The 16,949-nt window shown below is 41.0% G+C and overlaps 1 protein-coding gene across 5 annotated transcripts in view; it reads left to right on the forward strand.

The window, feature by feature from the left end:
• lrp1bb (low density lipoprotein receptor-related protein 1Bb) overlaps positions 1-16,949 on the forward strand; it is a 263,247-nt gene that overhangs the window by 95,984 nt on the left and 150,314 nt on the right. For all 5 annotated transcript variants that reach the window (XM_084907632.1, XM_084907630.1, XM_084907631.1 and 2 more), the window contains 2 exons: positions 15,883-16,002; positions 16,586-16,714. In XM_084907632.1, coding sequence (XP_084763758.1) covers positions 15,883-16,002; positions 16,586-16,714 — 249 coding nt within the window. The remainder of the gene's footprint in view (positions 1-15,882; positions 16,003-16,585; positions 16,715-16,949) is intronic.

The raw sequence follows: 16,949 nt of genomic DNA on the forward strand, positions 1-16,949 counted from the left end.
CCAGTCAGAGACAGGTGCATATAATTTAATTTTCACTTGATGCATGAAGTTAAAAGATGAAAACTAATAAAACAATTTTTAAAAAATAGACTTTTTCATTTGATTTAATTTTATATGATTGATTACACAGAAAGAACAGATCTGGGCTGAAAGGTCTGTTGCTTTATTACATATTCAGGTTGTGTATCATGTTTTTAAAGGTAATAAAGTACCTAATTACTTTTGAAAATAAGTAATCAGTAAAGTAACAGGATTACTTTCTTGGAGAAGTAATCAGTAATTAGTAACTAATTACTATTTTCAAGTAACTTGACCGACACTGCTTATGAGGGTTGTCAGGTAACTTGATGATACAAAATCAGCAAATATGATGAAAAATGATGCTTGTTTGTTATTGTTGTCTTGAGTTATCCATGTCTAACATTAAATGAATCACTACAAAAATAAAGTTACATAAAAAATATTTATATTTTTATATAAAACAAAATTATTTGCTTATTGCTACAAATTCTATATAAAACCTTATTAACACATTACCTTACACGTGACAAATCCCAGGGTCGAGACCAGCCGGAGACACAAACCTCAGGGGTCACAACCTTCAGTATTCCTGGTACTCGGATAAACGGGAAGCTTGTGTCAGGAAAAGCATGCGCTGTAAAATCGAACATGCTGATTCATCCACTGTGGTGACCTCTTCAAAAGTGAGCGAGCAGCTGAAAGTAGCTTTTCTTCAAATTAAGATGTTTTAGTGTTTCTCCTCTGATGTTATGCTGCACATCATTTAACAGTGAACATGTTTCGTGGCATCTTTGTGTTGTAAATTCCTTCAGAAGGCACTATCTGATAGTTTGTGTAAGAGCGTGTGATCGGACTACAAACACTTCACCTCTTAATGCAGCCGAGCTGTCGGCTGCTTTCAAAACATCCTGGCCTCAAGGAATAAAAAGAATGATTCTTTCTCAGTGAATAAATCAGTCCTGCATGAAAAATACATCTATTTATTAAATAATTAATGCATTCATTATTTTTCACATTTCTTTCTTTCTTTTCCTTTTTTAAACTTGCCTTTTTGCAATGACATAAGCCGTTATGCTTCATCTGTGTTTACAGGATGCTCAGTCCCACACGGACACACCCGACTCATCGGCAAGCAGGAGAAATTGAGGTCACCAAAGAGAAGTTTTAGGCAGCCAGCTGTGTTTCTTAAAACTTTTTTCCCCTGCCTTTCTTGCCCACCTCTTATGAATATACATGCCGACGTCCCGGGAGGCCTCGGTATGAAGGTGCCCATATGGAAAACCACCAAACTCTTTTAGCTCACCTTCAGGAAACCTGCTCATTCTTAATCGTATGCTCACGGTTGTGCCGTTAGTCTCTGAAGTCTCTGCTGTTTGCACTGAGGAAGACAAATGTCAGACTTAAATAAACAGAATTGAACTTGTGGCTTCATATGTTATCTTTAGGGCGGTCCCAGAAAGCGAACGCTCTCTTCTTTAAATGAATGTGGTGAAAAAGACAAAAGGCTTAAAGCCGAAGTAAAGTTGTATCCATTTATGTTTATGTTAAATATTATTATTCAGAAATGAAATCATGCTTAATATCGCAGTGATTATTTTTGTCTTTGCCTGTTTCAAGCAGTTTAAGAGAAACATCACTTCTAAACTCTTTGGTTGGTGCGTTTCATCTCGCAGGGAGATTTGACACTTTATGGTGATGACACATTAACAGCAGCGTCATCAAAGATCATCGATAGACTGATGCCAGCTCAGTGCTGCCGCATTGCTGTGTCGATGTCTAAATAAAGTACAGTTACGTAACCAAAAAGTAACACCCGGCGACCTTTCCCTTACACTTTGTTTGCCATTCATCTCAACAGTTTGTTTATATTTTGAGTTCAAATACTGAAATTGGTTTAAATTTGATTAGAAAGTCTGGTGTTTTGTCAGATTAATGCCTTCCTTAGCTATTGTCTGAGTTCTGAGGATGAGCTTTTTTTAAATTGGATGTTATCTTTTATAGCTTATTGAGACAGCGTTGATCGATTGATCCATAGGCTGAAACATTCTGAGAAATCTAACGCTCTGCCTAACAAAACTTTAATGTACATATTTTTCCCATCAAGACAAAATCAGCTGAAGGTTTAATGACTCAGACACAGGTGACCAAAAATAATCATAGCCTGTGAACACGGACGCAGAGTTATGGGATCGATTTCAGTGTTTGCCCATCATGTGCCCTTGGCTGTACACATCGTGAGCATACAATAAAACGGGATTTGCATATACGTAAATTGTGGTGCAATACTCTCCAGTAAAATTAGATGCTAGGATGAGTTATTATTATTCCCTCCGTCATGCAAAAGCAGCACAAAGCCTGAAGCAGTATTTTGTATATCGATTTAAAGTGGCAATGCATTTAACAGGTTAGCACTTTTACAGTAGGAGGGTTGTGGGTGCAGGATGTGTGGTGGGCTGGAGCCCTGCTGTGGGGAGTGTTTATGCTCTCTGACAGTCCAAAGACATCTTATTCAGATTAACTGGGGATTCTAAAAGTGGGGATGCAAGTGAATGGTTGTCTGTCTCTCTGTATTAGCCACATGATGGACTGGCCACCTGTTCAGAGTGTACCTGGTATTTTGCCATATGACAGCTGGGATAGGCTCCAGCTCTGTGAACCCTGTGCAAGCTTGGTTGATAGCTATGAAATGCTAATCACTCTAATGATTGTATTACTGCTGTAAGCTAAAATGTTCTGATTATATATATATATATGTATATATATATATATATATACATATCAGTGTTTCTACAACATCTATTCTGGTTCTGCTGCACCACAGTTAGCGTCATAGCAAGTGGTTAGCTGCTACAGTCTCAACAAATCCTCTGGTGGAAAGCCGGAACAGTCGGTAATAACAGACAATGATCTCCCTTTGGAAGCTGTTGCTACATGGCAAACATTAGCATTAAAAGCTTTGATCTTCCCAGTCTAGAAGTAAGTAAGTAAGTAAGTAAAATTTTATTTATATAGCACATTTCTAGATAAAAGATCACAAAGTGCTTCACAAGGTATAAAACAAAAACAGTCAAAAGTTAACAAAATGCAATTTTAAAAAGACGTGTTTTTAGCTGTTTTTTAAAAGTAATCACTGAGTCTGCAGATCTTAAGTTCTGAGGAAGAGAATTCCACAGTCTGGCGGCCACAGTAGCAAAAGCTCTATCACCCTTGGTTTTCAGTCTTGTATACTGAATAACAAGTAGGCCCTGATCACAAGACCTCAGGGACCTACTAGGGACATAGGGCTGTAAAAGTTCAATGATGTACGCTGGTGCTTGTTCTTGAAGAGCTTTAAATGTCAGAACCAGAATCTTAAAGTGGACTCTGAATTCAACGGGGAGCCAGTGCAGCTGTATAAGCAACGGTGTTACATGAGAGTATTTCGATGTTTTTGTCAGAAGCCTTGCTGCGGCATTTTGGACAATCTGCAGACGCTCCAGGGAGTTTTTGTTTAGACATGTAAACAGTGAATTACAGCAGTCCAATCGTGATGAAATGAATGCATGAATAACAATCTCCAGTTCAGTATGAGATACTATGGGGCTCAATTTAGAAATGTTTCTTAAATGATAGAAGCAGGACCGAACCAGAGATTTGACGTGGACATCCAGGGTAAGAGCAGAATCAAAGGTTACCCCGAGGTTCCTGATAGACGATTTCACAAATGTTGAAAGAGGACCAAGAGCATTCATTATGTTAGGTACATGTCTGTCTGGAGCACATTCAAGGACTTCAGTCTTTTCTTCATTAAGTTGGAGGAAGTTGTCAGCCATCCAACCTTTGATGGTTTCTAAGCACACATTTAGAATCTGCAGCTTAGAAACATCTTCAGGTTTAAAAGAAATATATAGCTGGATGTCGTCTGCGTAGCAGTGGTAGCAAATGTCCTCAAAGGGGCTCAAAATATGCTGGAGAGGAAGTAGATATATTAAAAACAATAAGGGCCCCAGCACAGAACCTTGTGGCACACCATAGGACAGGGACGTGGAAGATGACCTGTACTTAGAGACCGCCACAGAAAAGTATCGTTCGTAGAGATACGAGGAGAACCACTCTAAGGCAGACCCAGATACACCAACCCAGTATTTCAGCCTTTCAAGCAAAATGTAATGGTCAACGGTGTCAAAGGCTGACGTGAGGTCCAACATTAGGAGTACAGAACACTTTCCTGCATCGTCTTGCATCAGAAAGTCATTGGAAACTCTAAGAAGGGCTGTTTCAGTAGAATGAGCTCTACGAAAGCCAGACTGAAATTTGTCAAAGATATTATGTTTGTCTAAAACTGCTGTAAGCTGCTTAGCCACAACCTTCTCTAATATCTTAGCAATTAACGGTATTTTTGAGATTGGTCTGCAATTGCTAGTGAGAGATGGGTCCAGCATAGGCTTTTTTTAACAGGGGGTGTATAACAGCAGTTTTAAAATAAGCAGGGACTTTACCAGATCCCAGTGAGGTGTTAACTATGGTGAGCACACAGGGACCAATAGAGTGGAAGACATTTTTGAATAACGATGCGGGTAAAATGTCGAGTGAACAGGAGGATGCTTTTGTTGCATTAACTATTTTTTCCAGCTCTGATAGTGAGACGGGTAAAAAGCTTTCTAAAACGACAGGCCGAGCTGGCGTAGGAACTGACAATGCAGATGCTGATGGGGACAATTTTTTCCTTACATTGCTAATTTTTTCTAGAAGGAAAGAAAGAAATGTTTCGCAGTCTTCATTAGAAGAAATAATGGCAGCAGGTGGAGCAGGAGTAATAATATCAGTAATAGTGTCAAATAATACCTTAGGATTACCTCTGCTCTTTGCAACCAGATGAGAAAAATAAGCAGCCCTCGCATCTCTAATTGCATTGTCAAAAGAGGCTAAAAGATCCTTTAAGTAAAGGAGATGAACATTTAAATGAGTTTTCCTCCATAAGCGCTCAGCTTTACGACAATCACGTTTTATGGAGCGGATGTTGTCATTTAGCCAAGGTAAGGACTTGGAAACAGAAACGGGTCTCATTTTAACCGGACAGATTTCATCTAAAATCGAAAAACAATGGTTATTAAATAGATCTGTTAAGAAATCAACGCCGTTTTGCAGGGATAGAGTTAAATTAAAAGCATCCGAGAAATTCTGCGCTGTGGAGGAATTTATGATGCGCGAGATAATTGTCCAGTGAACAGGAGACAAAGGCTCATGAAAAGACATGTTAAAAAGAATACAGTGATGATCAGAGATAAAGATGTCCTCAGAACAAATAGAATCAATATTCAAACCCAAAGTAAAAACAAGGTCCAGCGTGTGTCCTTTGTTATGTGTGGGGCCGGACACATGCTGGGTGAAATGAAAAGAATCCATAATGTTGATAAAACCTCTGGCAAAGAGGTCGGAGTCATCATCAACATGTATGTTAAAATCCCCAACTAAAAGCAGTCTGGATAACCTCATAGTAGAGGACAGGAAGTCGCTAAACTCCGATAAAAACAAGCTATTTGGGCCGGGTGGACGATACACCACAGCACAACAGAAAGGATCCTTACTTCCGATTTTAATAAGCTGTAATTCAAAGGAAAGAAAGTGTCCAACTTTCACTGAACGGCAGTTGAAACGGCCCTGAAATGCCACCGCGAGACCTCCTCCACGACCAGATCCCCGAGGCTGGCTGATGACGGAATAGCCGTTCAGGCACATTTCAATGAGAGACGAATAGTCCAAGTCAGAAATAAGACGTCCAGTTTTTTAGAAGATATAAAATCGTTAAGCACGAACGATTTATTAGTCAATGATCGGGCATTAAAAAGCGCCATGTTCAGCGGGGTGGAAGCATCATTTTTGGCAGAGGCTGGAGTTAAAGGACGTAAATACTCGGGGTTTGAGCCTTCACGCTCGTAGATTCCACTCACCGAGGGGATGGAAAGCCAGTCAGCAGCAGAGTCTGGATGAACCCTTCTGAGGCAGCACGGTCTCGGAGAGCCGGGCCCTGCATATCCAAGCAGGGACGTGGAAAACAAATTCCTCTCCATGGAGCTGTTCGGAGCATAGGTAACAAAGCACGCTCGACATCGCTTTCCAGCCAGACCCCGCCGCCAGAAAAGCCTAAGCTTCACCTGGATACCTGCTCTTCTTCCTCTCCTTCTCCACGGTCTGCGGGGAACGCTGAGGACGCTGGCCGAGGATCCAGCCACTGACGGAGGATGGAAAGTGCCAAAGGAGGAGGAGGATGAGACATCTTGAGCCATCATTGAAGATCGGATGGATAACAGCGTCAAACGATCATAAACCAAGGCAGCCAGTACATCATTGATACAAATAGAAAACAGCAGAGCAGAGAAAAACAGCACGACGAAAGAGCGTGACAAACTGCACCCGGCAGCGGCAAAGCCAAACACAGGCGCCATCATACCGGAAGAGTAGTGTTCATCACCATTCTCATTTAGTCCTTTAGTCTCCAGCTGTCTCCAGCAGTAGGAAGCTGCTGTGATGCATTCTTGTATAGTTCTGAGTTTCATGGTTTCTTTCTGGGAGTTGATGCTGCGGATGACGGGCATTGTTTGCTTGTTCTTCTACACCTGCCTTTAGCTTCCTCTTATGATGGAGTCAAGAGCTGCACTGACTCTAAACCATCTTGTGGTACAAATTAATATTAGACAACAGTTTGACCGTTAATTCACTTGTTATAACACAATAAATCACTATTTGTCCAAAGCTGTACAGGTTCCTTTACAATAAATGCTTTCAAATAATCTGAGCTGCTCTCAAAGAGATGTGTCTATAGGAGGACAGGCGGTTCCCGACGTCTTTTACTTCCACTGACATTTAAGCAACACACTAACAAGTCCTTTGCTACATTTGTCCCAGAGTAATCTCGACCCACACCATTACATTAATCATCAACAGCCTTATTTAGTAATAGCTCATCATTACTTGACATTTACAGCCGAATCGGTTCATTTGTTGATAACGAAGTGCGGCGCAGAAAAAATAGTCACACGGAAAACAGGTCAATTTGAATATCAAAAACAGCACACAATAGACATAATTCATGCTTTGTTGAGATCCCAGTCTCAGTGGAGCCCTGTGAAGCTAGCTCAGACAGCATGAGTCCCCCAATAACTTCATTCACATACTGAATACACATGCAGCAGTCAGGCCCTACTCTAATATAGCGTTCTGTTTAATCTGCCATGTATGTGCTGAATCTCTCATTGCCAGTGAAAGAGCTTCTTCAATCATTTCCCCCACTGCTGGCACACAGTGCTGCTTCTCACTCTTCCATATCATCCTTCTGTGGGCTCCGATTCTCAGCTTTGCCCCCACTAGGAAAGTTTGCCGGGTCTCAGTTTCTCTCCTTTGTGCTAAGCTTCTGTTCTCTTAGGGAAAGATCAGTGTTCTGTGTCATCTGTCTCATGTGTCATTCATAATGTGTAATGTGTAGTACAATATTTATATTGTGTAATTATCTCTATATGAATCTGCATTTGTTAAAATATGCAGGTTTTAATCCTTCTGTTTCAGCGAGGCTTATGTATAAACTGCTGCATCAATCAAGACAACAGAATAACATTAAGCTTAATGCATTATTGTAACTTCTCCCATGAAAAATGAACCGGTCCCCGATCACTAACACACTGGGTGTGTATCTTTAATGTCACATCTCTCGCACAGATAAGCCAGGAGTGTTCCAGAATCTTTTATTTTGAATGTTCTGAAGCTTCTCTATACGGTTCCTGCGTCGTTCTTCCTGCCCTCCTCACCTGCTGTGTGGAAGGTGATGCAGGTTCCATAAAAAGTAGACTGGATGCTATTTTAACCAAAGAGCTGCTCCTGCGAGGCTTCAGACGGCGCCTCCGGTGGAATCTCACACATCGTCTTGAGTGGGCGTGATCATATGTGGCGGTTGCTTCGGTGGTGAAAGGTGGGGTACAACCTGGGCAGGTTACAGTCTATTGAGAAACAAAATATTGTGTTAGTATCATGTTATTTATGTTATCTGCATTAAAATATCAATTGTTATAGCGAGTTTTTAATTTTTTACCATCCTTAGATTCTGCTTTCGTTTAATCTTCAGCATTTGTCAAAAAACTTAAATAAAACTGCGGCGAGACCGAGAGGTTATAAGAAAATGTATTCAGATTACCTGAATAATCTGATCATCTGCCATGACCCCTAATTGGCCTTGGGTAATGCCCCGCCCCTCCCTGAGCCTGGTTCTGCCGGAGGTTTCTTCCTGTTAAAAGGGAGTTTTTCCTTCCCACTGTCGCCAAAGTGCTGCTCACAGGGGGTCATATGATTGTTGGCGTTTCTCTGTATTATTGTAAGGTCCTTACCTTACAATATAAAGCACCTGTGCGGCTGCTGTTATGATTTGGTGCTATATAAATAAATCTTTATTGAACTGAACGACTGACAGCCTGCCTGTTACTGACAGAGTTTATAGTTAGACTTAATGTTTGACTGAGATCATCCAGAAAACCAAAATACTGTCTTAAAAAAAAGCAGTAAAAACAACAATAAGCAGTCTTTACGAAAGGTTTATTAAACTCATTAAACATTGTAATGAATACATGGGAGATATTTTAAAAACTGTAGTTCTGTAGTCTGTGGTAGGCTGAGGGTTAAGCTGGTGATTATTATTTCAAGCTGCTGTAATTGCAACTGTATCAGCAAACAACCTCAGCTGGAGCTAGTTATTGTTAATTTGTTGGAGAAACAACAAAAATAACTTATTGGCTGTCACGTCTGGCTACTGTGCTCGGTGCATGCTGGGTCCTGTGCTATTTTTGCTCACCAAAGAATGTTTCATGGAACAACAAAAAAGCCACTCACTTGTGTTTGATGTTTGGCAAAGACAGATACATGAATTGGGTTATGTGCATTGCTAAAAGAGCAACAGACTGATGAGTTTGATTTTTAGGAGGTTTGGGGAGGCGGTCGTGAGGTCCAGCAGCTCAAGAGATGTTGGGGATAAAAGATAGCGGTGAAGTGATTTCTCTCAATTTCTTCCTGGAGTGCTCAACACACTGCAGCTCGAGAGGATCCAATCAAATGGAGAAAGCACGACCAAATACAGCTATAAGGGGCAAACATAGAAAACTCCAGCAAATGCAGAAATGCTCTGCAAATACAGCAAACTCCATCAAATGTGATGCAGATGCGAAAAAACTTGAAATACAGAAACACAAGTCAAGCACAGAAACTCAAAAGTACATTTGAAACATGCTGCAAATATAGAAATCACAGGCATATACAAAAACGCTGTATATAACACAGATTACAATGTTTCCAAGGGCCAATTAAAAGTAATGGATACAGCTGACACCCACTAGTTCCCATGATGAGTCATGAGGTTGCCAGGATGTACCATCCATTATTTGTGTCAGAAAATAGGATCAATTAATATTTACTTTTACGGTTTGCTTCATTTAACTTTGTGTGCTGTGCTGTGCCATTTTACCCCTTTGCAAATGTGCATTTTGTGCAACGTTTTTCAGCTTTAATAAAGGATTAGGATTCAACTTTATTGTTATCACACATGTATAAATACAGGGCAGAGAAATACAGTTTGCATCTAATCAGAAGTGCAATAGGAGCAGATTATGTACAGATAAAGATAGTATAAAAGGTGGGAATAGTTATGTACAGATTATGTACAAATAAGTGAAGTATGCTGATGTTTATATTGCTATACAGATGTGCTACAGACAAATGTACAGATATACGGATGAACTGTATAGCATGCAGATGTTCTATATTGCTATAGACACAAATATACAGATGTGCTACATATATACTAGTTGGTTGCACGAGGATATCAGCTCATGCAGTTAATTAAGAGACAGAATAACGTTCTTGGGATTGAATGCCTCTGCAGGTCTCTCTGTTACTTAGACAAGCAAAATATATTTTTATTACTATTTCCAGATAAGTGACACCTATAACTAACACTTTTATTATCCACGCTGAGAATATTTTTTATAGACTTAAATTAGCCTTCAAATTATTATTAATATGATAATAATATCTAAATACAGACTGAACCCTCTACGTCCTCACTGACTGCCAATCCTCTCATCCTTTGTTTAAATCAGACGTGGGCTCCTTGCTTCTTCGGTTTCAGGTGAAGTTTGATTGATTTCAGGGTCAGGCTGCACCCAGACTTTAAGGTTCAGGCCTTACATCCCTGCTTCTGTCTGAAAATGAGGCATGTGGCAGAGATATATGGGCTCTGGTCTGTGGAAAAAAAATGACGTCAAATGATTTAAATAATAACTAATAAACATTGTTACAAATTGCTTTCAGTGGAGTGCAGATTTGATTGGACTTTGAGTGAACCTGCGCCCGTCTCATTCTGTGTCCGTCAGCAGGAATCATCCTCTGAACGTTACAGTGACGAGGTGCGGATGCCTCTCCCGGCGCTCTGCGCTGACAAGCTCTTTAATGCATTTGATTCCCAAATATATAAATCTATTTCTGCTACGTAAGGGTAATCTGGACTTTTATGCAGCGATGATTTCTGTGTCATAGCACAACTTGAAAATATTTGCATCTATTTTTTTTCCTATATTTTCTGGTGATGAAGCTTTTTTAAAGAATAAACAGTGTCAAACATGATCTCTCCTCCCACCCTCTGTTTCTGAACAACGTTCAATTATCTCACTTGATTAACTTTTCATTACAACAACCCAAACAAACAAACAAACACTTTTCTCCAGGGTGAAGGAGTCTGTGATAAGTGATGCTCTTGTTCCAAAACGACTCGCCACAAACACGGCTCCATATTTTCAGCGTTTCTCAGTAGGTTGAAAATGTCCTGCCATCCAGCCTCATAGACTGTAACATATTAGCATATTTATTAAATTTTTGCCCCTCTAATGGATGGAACATTTGCAGTAAGTAGTCAAAGTGATCACTTTCCTCTCTGCTGTGCTACGGCAGTCCTTTCAGTGTTACCCTGCCACGCTGTACTCACTTTACCAGAAAATATGAGCTTGTAATTTTCTCTCCAAACATCTGCTAAAGATATGTGCATTTGATGATTTGGAGGCTTCCAGGAATCTCAAGTCCCGTGTCAGGTCTCTTTTTGGGGGTTTTTTGGTTACAAGCGACTGTCAGGCCCACAACACAATATGTAAACAACTGCAGATATCTGCAATCAATATTTCATGCGTCTCACTTCGTTATTCTACAGCCTGGCGAGATATTGTCAGTCACATCATTGCTCCCTCTAATGCGAGGAAACAATCTGGTGTCATCAAATACTATTACAGCAGATAATCTTCCTCAGGAGTGTTTAGAATTAAAATTTCATTGTTTGCTAGAAGATTTTGACACCCACACCCGACACGTTTCCTCCAATATTTAAGGGCATGTCAGAAGCCTGGCTGTGCACCAGTTCCCAAATCTCTCAGCAAATTGTGCTTTGAGGGATTAACGACGTTTACTGTCACATTTGAGCCCTAGTTTGAGATGCAGGATTACATTTGGATAAAAAAAACAAGCAGCTACAGTGTAAGTGCATTTATCTCTCAATTTCTAGGGAAAATTCCACCTTCTGCACCACCCGGACAACTCCACGTCACATCAAAGCTGACACACTTAAGCTTCCCAGATAACTTTCTAAAGACTTGTCAATAAATCGTGTCACTGCAGTCATGGCACATCTTGCACAAATGTTATTTCCCCTCCACGCTTCTTGAATGTTTCAACCTAAGAGAATATATGACCCAATTTCACTGCTGTGGAATCAATCTTGTCACTCTTGCCACCCAGAGGATACCAACCACAGCGACAGAGACGAGTAACAGGCTAAGATCCTAATTTAAGCTTGGAAAATCACGAAAAGGTCCTTGAGCCAACTACGCTTTTACCTTTTGCGTTAGACGTGTCTTCATTTGGTCCTGCATTACATACAGGCCCTCACTGCAAAGACGTTTCGGGGAAAGGCCACAGCGATCCCTAAAGGGAGGCCGTAATTATGCCAGATGGGGCGTTCTGACTTTCAGCCTCGGGTAAGTCTTCTCGTGCCCGTGGTGAGACTTGTTGTCAGTATTGGCAAAGGAACAGTGCCACACTCACCATTCATACTCTGCCATCTGTGTGTTGGAGTGTGGAGGCTGTGAGAAACTTCTGCTGGGCTAGCGGAGCGGACTGAGGCATGCCTTTGTGTTGGACTGATGAGCGGACGTACAAGTGGAATCAGCTTTTCAATTACTTCAAAACAATCCATTTAAACCTGGACCGTGATTTGCTCGTTCCACCAAATACACCTCAGCATTGCAAATTAGGAAAAAGAAGTTCAAAAAATCCTGAATCTGAGAGGATCATAACCAAACTAAACAGACTGAGCCTCCTCTGGGATACAAACAGTGTTTTTAAGTGAAGCATGATGTGAAAACAGATGGAATTAATTTTGTGCAATTGCTAGAATGATTGTGTTCGTACATCTGATTACTGCAAATTAGACCAGGCTTGCTGTTGTGTCTCAGAATGATGACAGTTGACATGTTTTACATTTTAGCTGAAACGAAGTGGACAAACTCACAAGTAGTTTTGCTCATGTGAGCATAATTTCTTTTAAGGTAAAGTCATAACAAATTATTCATGCTTTGTTCATTTGAGGCCGCTCGTTTCTCGCTCGTGCGTCTTTGCCAGATGGCTGTGAGAGTGATGAGTAGTGTGTTTTACATTCCAGTTAATGCCAATTTTTGTAAAGACGATACTTTGGAGAGCAGAACCAAAGCAGCCTTTCTCACATATTTTAAGGCACGCTGCACAGTCGATGACCACCACATCAAGGCTACTACATTCACTTTACTATTTACTGATGTTCAGCACATAGCTCTAGGTGTGTGAAAGGCAGCTAGGAGGCTCAGTGGCACGTACACAATCCCCACAGCACTCTGTATCTGCCACGAGGGGAAGCTGATCACATGGTGTCTTTGAGACGATATAAGGATTAGCTTTGAATATCTTAAGTCTGCCGTGTACTCGTTTTGCACACTGCTTTGCAACAGGGAAGTGTGCTAGTTCCACACCGTGTGATGAATAATGCACAGGCTGCGTGGGATCCACACAGTATTCAGTAAACTTTTGCTTTTGTTCCTTTTAATTAAGTGAAATGGTGCCTTACACACACAATGACATATATCGTTAGAATCTAAGTAGAGCTTCAATAGAATGAGTGAACTTGTTCATTGCTGTGCGTACGTGTTACACACTCAGGAAAATCTCTGATGATCAGAGTCATCAGGCGTCCACTGACGTAGTGTATTCAGAGTGAATGGCAGCTTGAAGTGGCAGTTGAAGCCATTCAAATGCTAATGGATCGGTGAGATAGGAGCCAGTTACAGTGTATCTATCCAAGCAGGCACATTTTACCGGCCTGTGGCTTTTTCTATCATATTGTAATTCTGGTTATTTTCAACCTGTGCCTTTTGTATGGGCTGTTTGATCTTTTATTGTGCAGCTTTACCTTTCTGTGTTTTTCCAGTGGTGTTGCTTTATCTTTGATCCCTTCATGCCCAGCACAAAGGGATAAACTATATAACCTCTGTATAACCCCAAAACAGCCGAAACACAATAGGTCCTGTGAAATTATTCGACTACCTGAACTTTGAATGTAGCCTCTGATAAAATGATTCCATCACAAATGTACTTCTTTCATGAGATAGCTTATCATTTATAAAATGTTGAATGAATATTTTATCTAAACAAATTTAAAGCCTGGTTTAAATAAAGTAATTAGATTATACGTAAGCTATCCTTTAATTAAAATACATCAGCTCTTCATCAATATTTTTTCCATAGCAGTGTTGGCTAAGGCAGCAGTCAGTGCACTGTAAACCTGTAAAACCATGTAAACAGTTATTCTCTTTATGAACACAGTCGTTCCTTTTCCTGCAAACGTTCTCAGCCAGCACAGGTCACATGTATAAAGACGTCCTGCTAGTGAAACCACAGCACCTTTATCATATAAGTAGAGTTTCTTGCAGTGGTTGTTTCAGACCTGTTGGTCCTGTCAGGACCTCGATGGAGTTTTGACATCTTCTCTCAGCACAGTAACACCCGGCGTCCTGGCCTTTCTGTATTTTGGTGGAATGGAAACGTCTGCAGCGCTTTGTGGGAGGACGAGGTTCAACAGCCCCAGACTGCACTCAGTTCTTCTGTGGCATTAAGCTTTATTAAACCACCTGTGAAAAATTAGATGTCTTTCAGAATCTACACTACTCCTGCGCTGCATCAGTTTTCAGCTTTCGTCCTTATCTGGAGTCGAGTGCTTGGACTCACGGTTTAGTTTCATTGAGTGTCGAGTCTGATCGGCACTCAGTGTGTTTTGTGCTAAAACTTCACTTGGCAGTTTTCAATTAATGCGTTTGTGGTGCAGTAAAATACTGCTTTACTGACTCTTGCACTCTTCTGGTGTGTCGAGTCCTGAAAATACGATTAATGTCAAACGCACGTCCTTTAAGCACGTAAAAGCAACTTTAGATGTTTTGTTTTCTTTGGATTCATAATGCAGCTGTTTATTTATTATCCCAGAAGTCTTTTACCACCATGAGCCTGGGAGGAGGTCCAGAGGTCACTGAGCATTCACCATTTTAATACTTCTGTATTTGCTCGCTTTGTTTGCCCCCAAATAAAAATTCAGTCATTTTAAGTTCTGCTGCCTGTCAGTCAAACTCTCCTGAGGCTTTATGAAAAGCAAAGACAGAGAAAGCTCACCGCTGTGGGACCGTAGCAGCCATTTCTGAGGACGTCATCCTGAGATTTTAATGTCAGTAAAATTATTCTTTGCTCACCGAAGTCGAGTTTTTTATTATGACCTCATTAAAATCAATTAAACCATTGAAGATTTACAGGTTCAGCATGTGCATGTGTTGAATATGTTACTGACAATAATAATGTCTTATTCAAAGATCATCTGCTTGTTTTGGTGATATTTATCTCCACTGTTTGAAATCAGCGTTGTGAAAATTAGTCACTGAGCTAGTAAGAAAAACCAACTCCTGGTTACTCGTCAAGATCTTAAAAATAACAAAATTACAACAAAACCCCCCCAAAGACCATCATTTAGAAAGTAATGATAACTCAAGCTCCAACTGTCATTGTGTTCCCACGATGCTACTGAATGTGAATACAACCTGTCAAGAAATGAATTGGTCTGCAGCAGCATTTCATAATGTCTTGAAATGGTTAGCACAGGAAAGCCGGACCACAATCAATACAGTCCTTTATCTTTGGGGCTGTAAGTTGACATTAATTAATGTTCAGCAGTGACATATCAGTCTTTGCCCTATTAAAGCTTTGTTTCGAGCGTTATTCTTGTGCCATTTATTCATTTTTATTCTGCTGAATGTTCATCACGCCATAATTAGCCATTTTTCTCCCATCCAGAGCATCATAACCCATCACAACATGACAGCGTTGGCTTCCTGAGCACCGTTACCAGCCCGTTTGTCACTTGACGAGTTAACAATACAAAGTTTGTCAATATGTTTTGCTTCTGCGTGTTTGTCTGATCATTTATATCGGACTTATGAAACATGCAGTTTAATGTTATTTAAATGCTGATGTCCTCAGTCTCCTCCGGCCCATGTTGTTTGACATTTAATAATCAACACAGTGACATTTGTTTCAGCTCGTTCCTTCCTGTAGAGATACCGTAGCTAAGATTTACATTGGAGCGTCTGTAATTTCTGTCATTTACATTCATTGAGTGAATGATCGAAGCAAACTTGTGATGGGCAGCTTGAATAATCAAAGAAGTAAGTTCCTATTCCACCTACTCATTTATAGCCTTTCTTCTCTGCTCCTTTCTTCCTGTCCCCCCTGCAGAGCTGCTGTCAGCCTGCCACGAGCTCCGGTGCCGCTATGGCTGCGTCATGACTAGAAACGGCACCTTCTGTTTCTGCGCTGACGGCTTTGAGGTTGGGGAGGACGGGACGAGCTGCAGAGGTAGGATCCTGCACCGCTGGTGGGGGCCTCCTGCCATGGAGCGCTTCCCCCTTTTCCTCCCTCCTCTCCGTGCAAGTCTCTCCTTTTGCCCTCGGCCAGACTTCTTTCAGTCGAATAAGCAGGAGTTGCTGCCTATATGAGAACCATCTGGGCCTCATGCTCAGCACATCACAGTACAGACACACGGTTACACATATATCCGTACACATGTATACAAATTCTTCATGCTTTTTTTATGTTCTTCATGGTGTGGGGCACAGGACATGATTTTGCTACAGTTGCACTGAATTATTTGAATTCTGCACAAAACTTGTGCAGAATTATTTGAATTCTGCACAAAACTTGTGCGTAGAATTGCATAATTATGGAAAGTAAGGAAAAGTTTCACAAAGTGGGAGTGCTGCTGGAGTTAGATTCTGCTGGGGAAGGCATGAGAAAGAGCCGTTGCAGCGCAGCGCATTGCTTATAAAAGTAATTATACCTGAGGTGCCAGAGTGAGGCCGCATTAAGTATACTTTATGTATTTGGGTCATGTTTGAGCACCTAATTTGTTACAAATGACCCTCTTCCTGTTTTCCATAAGATCATGATGAATGTGCCATGTATGGAGCATGCAGCCAAACCTGCACCAACACCTACGGGTCATACAGATGCAGCTGCACAGAAGGGTACATCCTGCAGCCCAACAGGATATCGTGCAAAGCCAAACAAGGTGAGTGGCACACTTGCATCATAATTAGCACAGCGTACGCGTTCTGTCTCGTTTAGACGTGGAATCCCGGCTTATCGTCTCCTCGGTTTTCACAAGAACTGGTAGCGCAAGATTAATGGGACTGAGCGATGACCACATCCATCACCACACGGGGACGGCTGGATGTGGTCAACCCAGGATAATGATCAAATTAATGAGCATGAGATTTTAAGTGGGCGCAGTCTGGAGTATTTTG

Source organism: Perissodus microlepis, chromosome 16, assembly GCF_051167445.1.
Source record: "Perissodus microlepis isolate ML-2025 ecotype Zambia chromosome 16, ASM5116744v1, whole genome shotgun sequence".
Classification (NCBI taxonomy): Eukaryota; Metazoa; Chordata; class Actinopteri; order Cichliformes; family Cichlidae; genus Perissodus; species Perissodus microlepis.